General features: G+C 41.6%; 1 protein-coding gene across 2 annotated transcripts; it reads right to left on the bottom strand.

The window, feature by feature from the left end:
• Nucleotides 1–88: 88 nt before the first annotated feature.
• On the bottom strand, nucleotides 89–17064 carry camk1db (calcium/calmodulin-dependent protein kinase 1Db). Of its 2 annotated transcripts, none has more exons than XM_062547972.1 (11): nucleotides 16614–17064; nucleotides 7181–7312; nucleotides 5910–5984; nucleotides 5397–5535; nucleotides 5171–5294; nucleotides 4645–4720; nucleotides 4096–4208; nucleotides 3861–3939; nucleotides 3329–3416; nucleotides 3073–3235; nucleotides 89–2882 (listed from the first exon to the last, which is right to left on the bottom strand). In XM_062547972.1, the coding sequence occupies exons 1-11, from the start codon at nucleotides 16706–16708 to the stop codon at nucleotides 2767–2769; spliced, it is 1200 nt and encodes a 399-aa protein (XP_062403956.1). In that variant the 5' UTR covers nucleotides 16709–17064; the 3' UTR covers nucleotides 89–2766. The 2 variants fall into 2 exon arrangements, with proteins under 2 accessions (XP_062403956.1, XP_062403957.1); XM_062547973.1 differs by lacking the exon at nucleotides 16614–17064 and adding an exon at nucleotides 7660–7740.
• Nucleotides 17065–17178: the final 114 nt, after the last annotated feature.

The following is a 17178-nucleotide window of genomic DNA, read 5'->3' as shown; positions in this document are numbered from 1 at the left end:
GTGTGTGTGCGTGTGTGTGTGTGTGTGTGTGTGTGTGTGTGTGTGTGTGTAGTGTAGTATAATTAGTATACATGTCACAGAAACACAGTTTGATATAGGTCAGTTTTATTTGGAAGAAAATATAACCAATTTAATCTTTGGTAATGGGACATAGTCAACATGATTGTCCAAAGCATTGTTATGACCACATAACAATACATTACAACAGCACTGATATAGCACTCTACTACATTGCAGGGTGTACAGGGGAGTTTTAATTGATTAGTATAGGTCACTTACCACTTGAACAGTTAGTAAAGACAGGAACATTGAGTTAATTCATCTTAATTGGCACCTGATTTACCACAAGGGCAATCGTTTAAACACAAAGGCAAGCATTCAAATAGAGCCCCATACTTTACCACACAATACATTAGGACTGATGGAGCACTGGAATAACATTACTGATTTGTGCAAATGCATTTCTTTGCTGGTCATAAAGATGGCAGGGGTCAGATAATCAAAGATATAAGGGAAGGTTAGAGGAAAGATTAGAGGCAGTTGTAGAGCTAAGAACTCAGATGACTCAGATACAAGCAGCAAATACGACAGTTGGAATGATAATAACAAAATCAACAAAATGGGCAACGCAATAATGTTTTTAGATGTGTTAAATGATTCACTCCGGTGTCTAAACAGTATGGAACATTGACAGTGGGAAATGGGAATGGAATCCTGAAGGATTCCTGATCAAGTAATTTGTGAAAAAATAGCTGACATTCACTGAAGGAAAAGGCATATCAGAGGGCAAATCATAAAAACATAAATACTGTAGAATTACTTGAGATAGATTACTTCTGTTGATGACCAAAATGATTCGGTTGAAATACTTTTTAATACTCATACTTTAAAAAGTGGTGAAGCTACTTTTATGCCCATGAGTTTTAAAAGTTAAAAAGTTATGATCAGTAGCATAACCAAAATGTAAATGGAAGCCTAAAGGGCCTTTCACACCAAGAATGATAACTGTTGCTAAGACAATATGAGCGTCCACACAGACCAACCATAAGTGAAGTCTCTCCTCTTGTTGAATTTATTTTACTTATCTTATCTAAAATTCAATGATTTCTGATTGGCTGTCAGCTTTTTATCGCTCTAAAAGTCGCTATGAAAGAGATCCCTGACAATTTAATTCCTCATGTTTTTATCATTATAGCGGATGTTGCCTTTGTATTAGCTGGAACGATACTTTTTAAATGTAATTGTTATAGTTGTGGTTCTTGGTGTGAATGGGCCTTAACTAATAAGAGTTTGAAATAGTTTGGTTTTTTTAATCAACTGTGTGCACTTCACTGGCTATTGGATTTAATATGAAATGATATAGCTCCCTCTACCATCGAAAGCTGTCCACTGAACTCTACATTTAAAGCACAATATAGATTGTTAGTGCAAAATAACCTGATCACAGTTGTTACAATGACTCTTTAAAACGATCTACACCCTCACTAATAAATACCAGCCATTTAGAAATACATTTATCTGAACCACATAACAGATAGCACTGATTCCAAAGAGATGAGTCCCCTCCAAGAGCGCAAGTATACATGGCCCATTATAGAATCAAAACCATTGGCTTGGGTGAAGTCCTATGAAACCTGTGCTTAAATGGAAGCTGACGTCCTGTACTGGAATCTAACTTGTAACGTTTTGATAAATCAAATTAATATCTAATAGTAGGTGTTGGATATATTCTTAAGTCCACAGTACTACTGTATTATGTGACATACCTTAGTCATTATGTAAATTAATGTCTATTGGAAAAATACTCCATCATTAAAAGTTTTGCCGTGGCCGACAAAAAAAAAAAAAAAAACCTCAATCGAATTTAGTGGATGTGAGCTACTACAATTCCTGAGTGTGCATATGGGATTAAAATATAATAATGCCAAGTTATTTAAGAGCAAAGAACAAATAATATATGATGTGTAATATAAAGCACGATAATATCCTCACCCTCACAAAGCAATACAAGAGCAAAAGAAAATACTACAGATTTACAAACATCTAACAAAAAACCGTCCACAGTGAAACTTCACCCTCAGTTTAGAGGAAATGGTCATACAAAAGCATTATTCAAACCAAGTAAAGCATAGTAGCTTCACACCATATTGAATGTCATATGTTGAACAACAACACATTACTGAAAATGTTGAAAATATACATTTTCTGCAAAACGATGAAAATGTATACTTTCAAATATTTTATATTTTTGTTCACAATTATCTGGACCCAGCACATAGCATGGTGTAAATGCACATCCCGTAAACACATCATTAAATGCACAAACTCTGATACCAGTGAATGCAATGACTGCTACAGATGTATGTCTGAAGTCTAAACTGCAGAATGCTTCTTGAACTGTCCAGCCTCCTATTCCAACAATGACAATGAGTCTCACGGCAGCTTTAGTTACACTCAAATGGGAATCCCATTGTATGGTTGGCCTCTGAAATGTGCAAGACCAGCCACCTCTGATACGCCCTCCATGAGCCCATCAGACAGACTGGAGTTAAGGCCAACTCTGTAAGGGGTCAACTGCTATACTGTACCACTCACCTCCACGCTGCAGGACGTTCCAAATCTGGGCCCCGCAGACAAACGACATCCCCCTTCCTCCACAAACTGGGAGCCTCAGCAAAAAGAGAGGGGACTGGGGAGATAAAGGGCTGAGCCTGACATCTTTTATGCTGTCGCGGCCTCCCTGCTACTCTCCCTGGGGGTCTGCTGTCATTTGCTGCCGGTGTGAATGGTGGTGACGGTTGAGGGTCTTGTCCGGCGGGGTTCGGCTGAGCTTGGGGAGCCGGTCGACTCAATGCTGCAGGCTGCTGGTGTAGCGGGCACAGCTGAAACCACATTTATCAAGACTGGTAAATACAACGTGGATGTGTAGAACCAAAGACTGCATATTGTTGCTTTGTGAATTTTTTTTATCATCAAGACCACTCATATTCTAGGTCAAAATAATCGAGCACTGTGACCGTCTGACCTGGATTCATAAATGTCAGAAAAATAAAGTTGAAAAAATCAAATTACATTCTGTGTGGATGACCGGCGCGCAGTCCACAGACTGGCTCTTGAGCGGCATGGAGGGGTGGCCCTCCAGATGGGGTGCTGCGGTGTCCACGCTGCTGCTCAGGCTGCTGCTCAGATGCAGGCGCCGCATGTGGCGGATCACCGCGGTGGCGTTGAAGGCTTGCTGTGGTGCAGAGCAAGGCCAGTCAAGACACAAGCAAACACGCCAAAGGTACACAGACATCTCTGGAGGGGAAGGCGAGAGCCAAAAACATACCCTCCATTTGCTTTTTGCAAAGTTTTTCTTAATCTGCCGACTGACAGATTCATGGATGTTCTTGGAAAGTGCAGTGTCTCCAGCTATCCTAGAAAGACAAATAGAAATCTCAGCATTTTACAGTTATGAGTTAACAATTTAAATATAAGAGTAACTAACTACATGGTGTAACGTAAATCATTTGATATGAGAGATTCATAGCAGTGCAAAGTAACGTGTGCTAAAAAAACATCTCCCGAAAATGTCTCCCATCAAGTGAGTTAGATCACATTAATGTTCAATAATGGTCACAAGTAGTGATTATAATTTAATTACAGACACGATTGGACATATTTGAGTATTATCCAACTCATCTTTACGTTAAGGTCATATTGAAGGCAACATGGAGAAAATAGTACACTCTCGCACACAATGTGCTTTTGTGACTGCTATTTCCATGTGGTTAACTAGTATCTCGGTATCCAAGTGTCCATACTAGGTAAAACCCCAGGTGGCGGCAGGTCACTGAACCGTACTCGGCACTATAACTCACCACGGATGCTGCAGAGCCTCTTCACAAGTTAATCGCTTGTCTGGATCTTTCTGCATCAGATTACTGATAAAATCTTTAGCTGCAAGACATGCAAGGATTACACAGTATTCAGAATACAGTATTCACATTCAAACATACACACCCACAAACCAACAAACACTCATGCACAAACAAAACCCATCAATACACACATAATACACAAACACAAACGCGTACACAAGGCACACAAGCTTACCTGAATCTGATATATCATCCCAGTATGGTGCATCAAACTCATATTCTGCCTTTAAAATCTGCTCAAAGAGCTTAGAGTCATTCTCATCATAAAATGGAGGATATCCACACAATCTAGAATGAGAGATGAGAGATGAGGGGAAAAAAAGTGTATGATTATGATTGTCTTTACACTTGCATGTTCAACTAATGTTATACGATTATACTTATTGAAGGGAACATGTACTAGATCTTGCCCTATCAGATTTTCAATCATATATAAAACATATTTTGTTTTAAAGTCGTATTGGCTGGTGGTTCTGCAGACACAACAAGCATATGCACACGTTCACACAGCTTCATGCCGAAAAGCTGGTAAAAGGTGGCAGCCATAAACAAATGTGCCACGGTATAGCCACGGTAACAGGCTTGGCAGACGTGTCAGACTGGGAACCACAGACCTGGGGAGTGGGCTACAGATGAAAGAAAACTGTGTAGGCGGGATACCATGAAATGCAGAAATGAATGCAAGCACGAGTGAATGACGGATATGTATGCAGTGGTCACTCACAAAATGTATGCGATGACTCCAATAGACCAGCAGTCCACTGCTTTCCCATAGGGTTTCTGGGCAAGAACCTCAGGTGCTAGGGCACGAAAAGGACAAATTAGTCTTTCGAAGAAACAAACCACTTAACAGCAACATGGATGGAATTCTCTGACATCAAGTGTATAATATGTAACCCAAGCCCATTTTCTTCAAAATGAATGATTTACTACTTTATTAAATGTCAGCACTTTCACAACGTGAATGAATGATCACATGAAAATCTGCAAAAGCACAGGGGAGGGCAAGAGGAGTGCTTCTAAGAGGCTCATGGCATGATTCCACTACAGACATCTACTTTTACAAAAGACATAAAAAACCACAGGTACAACAGACACACCCAGAGTCGAAGTTTCATAAAGCAAGACTACGGCTATAGAGGGAAAAAAACAAAACAGAACAAAAAAAGGCTGCTGCATGGTCTGTAAAAGAATGAGGATCAATGTACACTCAAAAGTACAGGTTTGATATTATTTTCACACGGCCTTACCAACATATCCTGGGGTCCCACAAGCAGTTGACATGACATCCGCGCTCTCAATCTTAGACAGGCCAAAATCACTGATCATGATCTTGGACTCATCTTCATCATTGAAGTATAACAGGTTCTCTGGCTAGACAGAGAAAGAAAAACATAGAAGTTGCTTACTTCCTTGCCCACTCAAGGAAGGGGAGAGGTAAGGGTGGTCCAACAGCATCTGTTGGCAGGGAATTACCTTGAGATCACGGTGGACTATGCCCATTTCATGGAGGTAGTTAACTGCATTTAAGACCTGCTTGATTAATGTGCTGGCATCCTGCTCTGTGTAGAATCCCCTCTCAACAATACGATCAAAGAGCTCACCCCCAGATACTCTGGGGAAAGACAGAGAGACCTTGCTTTAGTCTTTTAACTCCAAAAATAATCACTGATTTTTGAGAAAACCATAACGTGTTTTTAGAAAGCGACGTGAAGCAATGACAAAACTGCTTCAAAAAGGGAACATACTTTCATTTCACAGTTGCGGTAATATGGGCCATATTTCATATGGTCATGATTACACTTCGTGTTTTTGGTTTTGAATGGAACAAAGAATGAAGATGAATGAGATGACACAAATACAAAAAGTCAGAAATAAACATATGGAGACTTTTAGAGTTTAGTAGTATTTGATTTAGCACTGATGGAATCTGGCTGTATTTATAGGATGATAGAAATAAACACCATACACATTTTTAAGAATACTTACAGCTGCATGATGAGGTACAATTGATGTGAACTTTCATAGATATCTTCCAAGGCAACAATGTTCTCATGCTTTATCCTAGAAGGACAAAAAAAAATCATTTATTTCCATAGAAAACTCTGAACCTGATGTTCAAGGTAGTAACTTGACACTCAAAACCAGGCAAAAGCCATAACTTCCTGTCTTTTATTTTCATTTCTACTATTCCACTGGAATAGCAACTGAAGCAGACACTAACTAAAGGTCAGCCTTCAACTCAGCTTTGGAACATAACCTTGCTTCCTGAATCTCTACATAGAGAGTACAATGTCCTTGGGCCAAATCATGATTATTTGCAGTCCAGCTCTGGTGGGGTTAGATTTTGTTCCCCCGAATTTCACACCCCTTATTCGTACAAATGTTCCCTTCTCTCTGCTGACTGCCAAATGATTCCTAGAAACTGCCAAGACGACATTATGCAGTTCTGAGTTGAAATACTACCTGGCAGGCATGATATTGTTATAGCCATGATGATAAAAACAAGGCCCCTATCATTTATTTGCCTGTGCTGCGGTCCTGCAATACCTATCCTCGCTGCTAGATGCTGCTACTCATCTCGCTGTCACTGCTGAGCCAAGGCTCAAGCAGTATCACTTCTCACGTCTCACGTCTCCCATTCTCTCCTCTCTCTCTCTCTCTCTCTCTCTCTCTCTCCCACTCTCCATCTCTCTCTCTCTCTCTCCCACTCTCTGAAATCCTTTCTTTCACCATGGCAACGCTGGGGGCGTTGAATGACCACGCGCGAGTGTGGCAGACTGAGGCGGGGAGACCGCTGAGGCGCTGCGTCCGAGGGCGGACGATTGTGTGAAGGAGCCTCCGAGACCCTCAGCCGTCGCCTGATGGAATCAGATGGCTCGAGAGTGACAGGTGCGATGAGGGGGCTGAGGATGCGAAAATGCGTCACAGGGACCTTAGTCATACCCACCACCAAAGGGAGTGCGAGTGGCACGACCACAGTACCCTCATTACAACAGCGAAACGCCACAGAGAAAGGGCTGGGCTCAACTAGTGTCTGGCAAACCTTTTGATAGCCATTTTTTTCTAAAGACATGTGTTAGATTTATAGCCAGGGGATTTCCTTTCCTTTTTTTTCCCTTTCATCATTTTCTTACCAAACATGTGCAAACCTCTGTACAAGCATAGCAACAGACTGAGCACAGCAGACGCAGAACAACACTTGTTTTTCAACCTGCAGAGAATGGGCGGCGTTGTTTCTGTTCAGTGCGTGCACCTACTTCCTGAGCACGGCGATTTCATTTTCAATGCTGCTCTCCTTCCCCCTCAACGCCTTCTTGGGGATACACTTCACCGCAAACCTCTTCCCTGTAGCCTTCTCCTTGGCAAGGACCACTTCAGAGAACGCCCCGCTGCAAGAGAGACAGAGAGAGAGAGAGCGAGAGATGACTAATGGTGGCATAAAAATATGCATTGTTATTGAATGTGTTACACAACTAAATGCCCATAAAATACAGACACGAGATTCATCAAGCAAACCTCTTGAAGCACACCACACAGTGCGTAGTCAACTAGTTTGTCATCAAACTAAAAATTTGTTCTTGATGGCATGTGGTTGTGTAAAGGACAGACAAACACATCAGGCACACAAGCCATACAGGACATGCACATTACAGTACAGTAATTAACCGCATATAAGCCGCATTGTGTACAGTATAAGCTGCGGGACAAGTTAAAAGAAACAAAGCCATATTGATACCATATTAACTGTCCCCGTGTATTAAGCTCATAGCTGAATACATTTTGCAAAATCAATGTATAAGCCGCAGCTACTAGTCGGGACATTACGGCACTATATTCCGGGTCAGAACACCACGCGGAAAAGTAAACATTCAAAGTAGGGCATTGCCAACTATATTGGCATAAGACAAGAGGTAGCATGTCAGCAGACTTGTGTCCGTGCCAACCAGGCTGTTCATTGTGTGCAAACATCAGGCAGTTAGCCTGCTACCTTTACAGCAAAACTCCCTAGTGCAGCTTAAACCTCCATGGCACATTCATGAATATCAGAGTGTCATTTGTATCCTGTTGCTGATAAAAAATACCTGTCATCCAAACAGAAATTCTCAGAGAATGTTTTTAAATCATTGTATGGGCGACTAATGTAATGACAACAGAAGTATAACAATCAGATGTTATAATCATCTTACTAAGACAAAATGCATTTGATCAGATACATGTCTGGGGTTGGTCTTGAGCTACCATCTTTCTCTTCAACACACCCTCTGACTTCCTTCCTCTTCTCTGACCTCATTCAATAGATTAAACTAAAATAGAAAACAGACACCTCCTATACACTTCACAAAATCTATTGTGGCAAACACTCCTACCGCTCAAAAGGGCGTCATTGAAACACACAATTGTTGAACATATGAAACACTAAACAACAACATGCAATATGTCCTCTCTTTCTTGCTCTCTGTTTGTCTTACGTAAACAGTGGCTGGGCCATTTATGTTTTTTGGCATGGTAAGGGATGCCCCATTAGACCGACTGGGAGTAATCAGCTCTTGGCGGCAGGCTTGCCAATCAGATGCAGTCTGCCAGCTAAGCTCTAACTGGTCCCTAGAAATCCCTGCTAAGCCCTTTGACCACACATCCATACGGTAAGGGGGTGAACCCTGAATTAGGACAACCATACTGGTACCAGACACACCCCCTGTGGTAAAAAATTAAGTATTAATCCACAAAAAGGCAAAAAGCAACGCACAGGCAAGCCGTCCGTACAAAGGTTTATTCACGATACCGGAGACAGGTTACAAACACACAAGCATCCTAGGCAAGCATGAGAGCAACAAGTCTGTCATAGACAAAGTCTTAGCATTACTTATAGGACTAAAACAGACTATTCTTGATGGATCACATGAAATGAAAGGAAAAAGAGTCATGATATGTCTATATATGTGTGTGTGTGTGTGAGTGTGTGTGTGTGTGTGTGTGTGTGTGTGCGTGTGATGTATGTCATGATGTCTAATCACTGAAAACTTCCCAGACCCCTTCAAACAACAAACTTCCTTTTTCAACAGCCTTGGCTTTAGTTTCTGTGCCCTTGACCTCATGCCAATTCTTAAATGATCAATATGCATTTGTATCAGGTTGTCCTCTAATAGCAGGACAGCTAGAAAAGATGAGGGTGATAACTGTGTGTGCATTCCCCGTGTGATGGGAAAGAGGGATATGAATGGATGTAAAATCGATAACTCGAAGTAGTTCATCACAGAAGACCCAAGTATTCAGGTCAGTTCAACTCTACTGGTACAATCAGTAGGCCACACCTCTTTCGGCCCTGCTGTTTAAATCTGAGATTAAGTACACATAACTAATCATAACCCAGATAAAGGCCCTTGGATTATCAGTGAAGCAAATACAATATTGCATTATAGCTCATTTGTTGGGTGCCACTAAACAATATATTGTACATTATCAAAGAGGATAACATGATTTAAATTGACCAACATAGGCTACAGCTTTCAATAACTGTCTGAAGTAAATACATAGTTTTATTTATGACATTGCACAGTGTCAGTGCTATTCTGTATACACCCTGTTATTTATATACACATTTTATGACTACAGCCATATTGAGAGCCTGTTTACATTCTCTGAGCCTTTTAAGAGTTGTTCACATTTCTACCCCTCCGGTGACCCCAGTTAACTCCTCATCTTGTCCACACTGAACTTTGATGTCAGACAGACGTCCATTCATCATACAATCAGGATACATAAACATATTAGGTACGCTGAAGACAGCCTAGCCTCCTAAGCTCTTGTTCCCTGCTTGTGATTGGTCAACTGGATCCGGTATCCCTTGGTAATGCACACACAGACACAGGCTCCTACTATTTGCTTCTGGCTACAGCGGAGACAAAACAATTAGAACCACAGGAAGCCTTGACGCTCCCCAGGTACATGTTTATCACTCCGAGGAGAGGTGTGAAAGTACAGCCACCTGCATATGTCACCGGTCCAGTGGACACATGCAACTGTGCTCTACAGACACACAATAAAACCACCGCGGTGGTCTTACCAATGCACACCGTATATAGAGAAACATGAAAGAAGCCAAACTCAGCAGCGACAGTGAAATGTTGCCTTGCGGGAGGATTCCACCTGGTTAATGCTACTGTAGATCAGATACAACGGGCAGACAATGGGGCGGGTGTTCCAATTGTACGCAGCTGTGATTGGTGCTTTTGTTGTGAATAACGTCTGGGGGGAAAGGTTAGGGTTAAGGTTAGGTTTAGTCAGTTATGAGTCAAAGTTACAAGAGCGTCATCAGGAACATGATCTAGAACTCCCTCCCTGTCTGGCAGACCTGATCTAGACACTACCTTCACACCCTGTCCAGAGGCCTGAAGATCTCACACAGCTCCCTCAGGGATGTCCTGAACAAGCAGCCAGCTCTGCGCTTAAATGCACTGGATTAAGGCCTCATGATTCAGATCTAAACTAACTTTAAATCCTTTACTAAAGGGGAAAAAAAGAGTTTTGTTCCAAGTTCCTGAGGGCATTGATGCATCATGTGCTATCATATGAGAGATAAGGCTCCTTTGCTGAATTTTCCAGGCCATTCTAAGTTTACATTCTAGTATTCTTTGGCAAATAACAGAACCCTCCAGTATTCCCAGTGGACAGGGCATAGTGCCATATACAGTACCTGCCATGCTTTCACAATTAGTAGGTAGAAGTAGCCCAACTGAATCTGCTTTATAATCAAATGCTACGGTAAATTTGTGCCCAGCAAGCAGTGATGAATAATCTTTGACAGTTGAAACCTACCCCTCAGAAAGCATTAGTTGCCAAGTGAAATTAGCAAAGTACTACATAATATGTTAATGCCCGTCAAGGTTATGCTCAGTTTGTGTTCTATTTCACTGACGGATTTTGGCATAACTCTGCAAGAGTGATTCAATTAATCTGTTAGTTGTCGACTATTTTGCTAATCGGTTAAAAGGTCAAAAAGAGACTTCTAAAGCTTCAATATCACCAACTTTACTTACTCTGCTGTGACAATGAACAGAATACCTTTGGCGTGTAGACAAAACAAGGCATTTGATGACAATCTTGGGCTTTGGGTCAACAGCGATTTTGACATTTTCTCAATCAATTAAATTCTATACTAAATCTGTAGAAATTAATCCACAGATTAGTAAATTGCAGCCCTACTCTTGAGCTCTCTAACACCTGTTCAAACCAGAGCCATATAGATAGATGTCTCTCCAGGGCTCTGGTTCAAACATCACTTATAGCACTGTAATGGAAATATAAACTCACTTGTAATCTACAGTAAAACAAATAAGTGAGGACACTGAAATAAATGGAGACACTGCACAAGAAGGCCAAACGGCATGTATTGTACAGTAATCAGTTCATTCAAAACTGTAACAGGATGTTCATTTGCATCAACCGTGGCTCACATGAGAGCACGGGCTGAAACCACCACGCTCTGCAGCCTGCGACGTTTACTCTGCACACGCTCACCATGCAGCAGGGTTACTCAAACAAGGAGAGGGGAAACCTTAGGGAAAGGGTGACAGCACTCGAAACTATCAAGACAGTTGAGAGGGTGGGGGGAAACCTCTCTTAATTGCACACTGCTAATAGTGAAGCTAGCATGCAAAGAAATCAGGACTCATGCACACACACCAACACACAAGTATAGGCACACAGACCTCACTGGGAGAGATACTGCAGCGCAATCACTGGATTAATGACAAGGCACAAGTCACTCCCACACTGATTTAGACAGACACAGGAACCGAGCCACATTTACGTCGAGCATTAAGGGGATCACCACAGCTTAATCTAAATTTGTCATAAGATTTAAACTCACTGTAATTGCCATTACTACGGCAAAATTAAAATAACTTCTTTCTCCAAAATAACCCTAGTAGCGGATAAAGTTGAGCAAATAAGTTGGTTCCAAGTGCTGTATGCATCAATTGATTCTATATGCAAATGATAACAAATACTTCGTAAAAATGTACTTCCTTAGCTATAAAACAGGTGCACTGTCTATAGGCTCGATAACTGGAGACAGTTCAGTCATGCACAGTATATAAGCAGAGACCCTGCAGAACTTTGATTAGATTGAGCTAAGCCACATTAGTTTGTTGAATTATGTGAAGTTTCCTACCTCTTTGGACGATATATCAATACCAATTTTGCATTAAAATCTAATTAAGAAAAGTCTAATAAAAAACGATTCAAACGATTCAAAGGAGCCAATGGATTAACTCCTTATGAACTCCTGGCAAGGCTTTTAAGGTGCCCTGACATACAAATCCCACAGCTGTTACGTACGGTGTCCTAAAAGCCGTAGAGGCCTTACATATCCCACAACTGCTCAATGGTTCCTCCTTGATTAGGAGAACAGCGTTTAATTCTCATTACACAACAGATGGAAATGTACACAGATTGATATTTTCTTAAACAGAAGATTCATGAATGTGCTTAATATAGTCAAAAAGTTGGATGGAAACCCATGTTGCTTATGGTGTCCTCATCATGTAGGATCCTTATCAATCTTTACCACCATAGACTCGGCGGGTACAAATATTATGGCTGTTTTCATGAATGAACCCTTACGACTCCCCACATTTGTTGTGTCAATACTGCCATTGTGGAAAGAGCCTTGCTTTAAGTAGAGTTTTTGCTAGTCACACTGGTGCAGAGATATCACTCCGATACCTTGAGTGACCTGCATGAGAGGCTCTTGTGTAACCTAGCTGGACTGGCGAAGTTAATCCTATAGCTTGCTTTAAATTCAAACTGCACTGGCTCTTTATGCCACTGCAACCACTATGTCCTGGCAATACTCCCAGACAACTAACAACAGGAATGGTGGTTTGAACACGGGCTCTTCCCATGCATTTCGGTTTAACTTGCATGTGTTCCTTATGAGAAAGGGAATCAATTTAATCTTTCCAAGTTGATAAGGCATGAATAGGGCTGTGATTTGTGTATTTAGTCACTGAAGGGTGTGAGAGGGTCTGATTATTTCTAATGACAGGTTTACCTGATAATATGCCAATCTAAAATAACTCACTATGCTGGATTTCACTGGTATACTCCATTTTATATCAAATTCACAACAGCTGGAAGGAGTGGCACAACAGACTGCTGAATTCTTGTATGGACTTTGGGTCCATATTTTGGCTGTTTTTCCTGTACCTTTACCTTGTATACAGTTGTTCAGAGACTGGACATCACGACATAAGTGGCCTGTTCAGAGATTGCGTGACATTGAACAATTTCCGTTGGGCATTACAAAACAAAGCAAATAGTCCATATCACCAAACTCTCCAGGTGTGCTGTGCCATGCAAATCACGGTGATAAATGACATTAGGAACACCTGCTAGTTTGCATCAGTAAACATAATGTAATGCTATATCTAGCTGTAGTGGATGCACCTAAGTAGTTCTGTGGTGAGACTGCCAAGCACTGCCAAGTAGCCATATACAGCTACATTATTAAAACGAAAGTCTTGGAAACAACACAAACTGTGCTGTCCCTATCTGGATTTAGAGATGTGTTAACAACTACACATATTTTAAGAGTGTACCTATATATAACATTCATTTTAAGAGTGTATCTGTACATGATACATGTCAGAATTGTAGCCAGTTTTCCACACACTCTGTTTCATAATACCATATTTCTGGACAAGATGGAACACCGTCAGGAAGATTTTCCCCCTCAAATCAACAGGCAAGAGCCAAAAAATGCAACACTCCTACCAAGAGCTCTGGCCTGGCATTTCAAATGACTCAGGTCTGTGTGCACTCTATTTCAGGATACCAAATGTTCACTCTTTCTGTTCCATTGGATACAGTCACTCATTAATATCAACAACACCTGTCTGCTGTCAAGATGGCATTCCTATAATATGAAGAAAGTAAGACGCTGACTGTTACTGTAAGACCTATACATTGACACATGCTGAGAGACCTGCTGGGCATCAGGGATAGGTTCTCAGGGAAAGGATCAGGGAGAGCTAATTTATAGCACCTGAAAAGAATCAGAGGTCACTAATGACTAAGGGACATGTCTCCCCAATAGCTACAATGACAAGGACTCCAGGAGGGGAATCATTTGTTAGCTGCACAAAGAAGAAATGAACAGATGGAAGACAACCTGGCACAGAAAAGAGTGCCACGTGGAAGAAAGTAAGAGTAACGGATTAGAACCTCTTAATTGGGCTTGGAGAGCTGGGGTAGCTACTGACTACAAATAATGGCCATCTTAATTAAGGAGAGAAAGCAAGCAATATCAGATACCCTGGGGCTTGGAAATAATGATTAGGTCTAGCGACAGCACCAAGATGAAGAACAAAGCCCTGGATATTTCACCAGCATGAAAGAGCACTAAAGACACAGTGGCAACGGCTGAGCAGAGTCTACTGGTAATCCGGTATCCTGGTATCAGAGGGAGCATCAGCGCTGAAAATAATCTAAGCATCAACTTCTTTCACAGCGCATTTAATCCTCAACCAGAGCAGCGTGAAGCACTATGGACCAGCAAGACACCTCTTCTCTTCTCAGCCATGGAGCACAAACCACCTTCCCTGTAGCGGGGGATCGCTAATGACACGAAGCGTCAGTGGGGTCTGACACGTTTACACAGCAGGCCTGAGAGACCTGGCATGCGCATTTTAGAATTCACTGTTCAAAATACTGTACATCAGTAAAAAAAAATAGTAGACTAATGTCCTGACATGTCATAAATATGAAAGACTTTGGGACTGACTTAAGTCAGAACACACACACACACACACACACACACACACACACACACACACACACAGACACACACACACACACACACACACACACACACACACACACACACACACACACACACACACACACTGTAATAAATAGAACCAGAAGTAGGTTATACCTCATTAATATCTATTGAAGAATATGAATGCCAATTAAACAATAAAGATCATTTTACTTTGTTGTCATTTACTGCATCTTTAATATATTTTTGAAAATGCTGTGGTAGTCAGGTCTGAGTTCCACTCAAAGGCCATTCAGTCTTCAACACAGTGGTGATGAACTCCTGCATAACATCGTCTCTGCCTGGTCTGTAACTTAACTGCCTGGGTGCTCACATCAAGAGAGGAAACAGCATCCATGATTTATGGAATCATGGGATTTGTCTGTGAACAGCAGTACTTTATAGACTCGGTCCTCTTTTTTTTATGGGTTTTTCCATTAGGCCTTCCTGTGCTCCACTGTCTCATTTGGACCTGCCATGGGCAGAAGCTGTGTGGCAAAGGCATGAAAGCAGAAGACATGTGTACATGGACACCCAATGAATGAAAGCTGATGCAGGATACAATGATATCACACACTAAAGATTACGCAGTACAAATAACAATCTGACCAAAACATGTACACCCAGTTTCCATCGAGCAGTGAGAGATTCCAGCACCCATTTTTAGTCAAGTGTTAACCATAAATGGTCCTATGACTCTTTGACAACTATGTTTGTAATCTCTTCCTAAATCTCCACTACCCCTCACTAAATAAGCTTTTCCTTTGACCTACGAGCTTCGAAAAAATTAACTGTTTGGGCAAGTGGTTGCCCTCAAAGTGAGCGTTTATTCGCTCACTTTCATTCTCATGCACTCTGGAGCAGGCCTCATGTCAAGCAGCACTAAGTGTGGACTGAAATAAACCCTCAGGAATTTGTCTGCAGCCCAGCCAAAGAAAGACTATTCTGAAGCCGGTGAGCTGCCGCATCTGTCATAAACATGATGAGTAATGCCTATGAAATATGTCCTAAACGTCAGACATTAAACCTTCAGCACGAGATCTCACAGCGCTCCCACAAATAAACAATGAGGTTTCAGCACATTGAGTGCATTTCAGAACGGCAAGGACCAGCATTCCTCAGGCTTTATTAACATTTAGGCTGATACCTGATCCAAAGGTAAATATATTGTTCAAAGTTAAAACTCACTGCTGGAAACCAGACAACCAGTAGCCTACAGTTTAAGGCCAAGGGCCACTTAAGGATATAGATGTAGTCCAGGCTATTTGGGATGGGATTGATTTGCTATGGAAACACCTATACATGCCACTATGAATCACCACCACTGCATTGAACACAGACAAGAAACAATTATTTTAACTGGAAAATTTGAAGTAGTTGACTATAACCACTGCAATGTTTTGTGAACATCTCAATCAGCTTCATGGCTTATCTGGCTGGAAATGTCAGGCACACCAAATACAGACTAAAGACAATGTCACCAATGATTCACTACATTGCCTATATCTTGGTAATGTCAGCCATCGATCCATCCTAACGTGGTATGTCGAAACGGATGTAATGTTCCCGTCCATAGACCCCAACCCTAGCATTCACCTTTTAAAACAGGAACAATAAGGTTACAAACTTTCAGTTTCTTTAGGCCAGTCGCTCCGTCACACCAGACGGTTAGACCAATAGTGAATTTTAAGGAACCATTGTAGATTTGGTTGTCATCACAGATATAGCTTCAAAAAGAGTTGACATTTGTGTGGCTCCATTTGGTTTACAAACTGCTATCAGTAATAACAATTTTAGACATTATTCATTCAGATCAGAAAACGATAAATAGGCGATACAGATCCAGTGCGTGACTTGAAGTTACTCACGTGCCAAGGGTCTCCTTGAACTCGAATGTATCGTGGATGTCATTGACTTGCTTTTTCCAGGATCCATTCACAGGTTCTTGGTTCACCCTGGCCATCACTGAACCAGGGAATCCAATATGCGAGAGCACGATCAAATTTGGGTACTCCTAGCGCTTCACTGACAGTAACAGTGACCGAATGTAATTCTTTCCTTTCGGTGTTTTCCCAGTCTGTTTAAACTGTGCTTGTGTGATGCCAGAAGTGATACCCTTCACCTTGCTCAGCTAAAGGGGTTCGCCCCGTCGCGCGCACACGTTATCGTACTAATCTGCTCTAGGCAAATTGACCGAGGTGCCCTCTGAGTTGTCACGTTCGCCGAGTTAGACTACCTTATTGTTTGAATAATGATGTTACAGACAGCCTTCATCTTCTTTCCAATGCCTTCTGTGAACACTCCTGAGCTACACATTGATGGTTGAGAATGTTAAGTAAAGCGGAAGCGTCGGCTACACCTCCTCTTTGTTGAGCGCGACTACCTGACCAGTAGCCTCTGCGCTCGCTCTACAGCCAATAGTCCACGGCGCAT

The sequence above is a fragment of the Sardina pilchardus genome, chromosome 10 (assembly GCF_963854185.1).
Source record: "Sardina pilchardus chromosome 10, fSarPil1.1, whole genome shotgun sequence".
Lineage (NCBI taxonomy): Eukaryota > Metazoa > Chordata > Actinopteri > Clupeiformes > Clupeidae > Sardina > Sardina pilchardus.
This window is presented reverse-complemented; position numbering and strand designations above follow the sequence as displayed.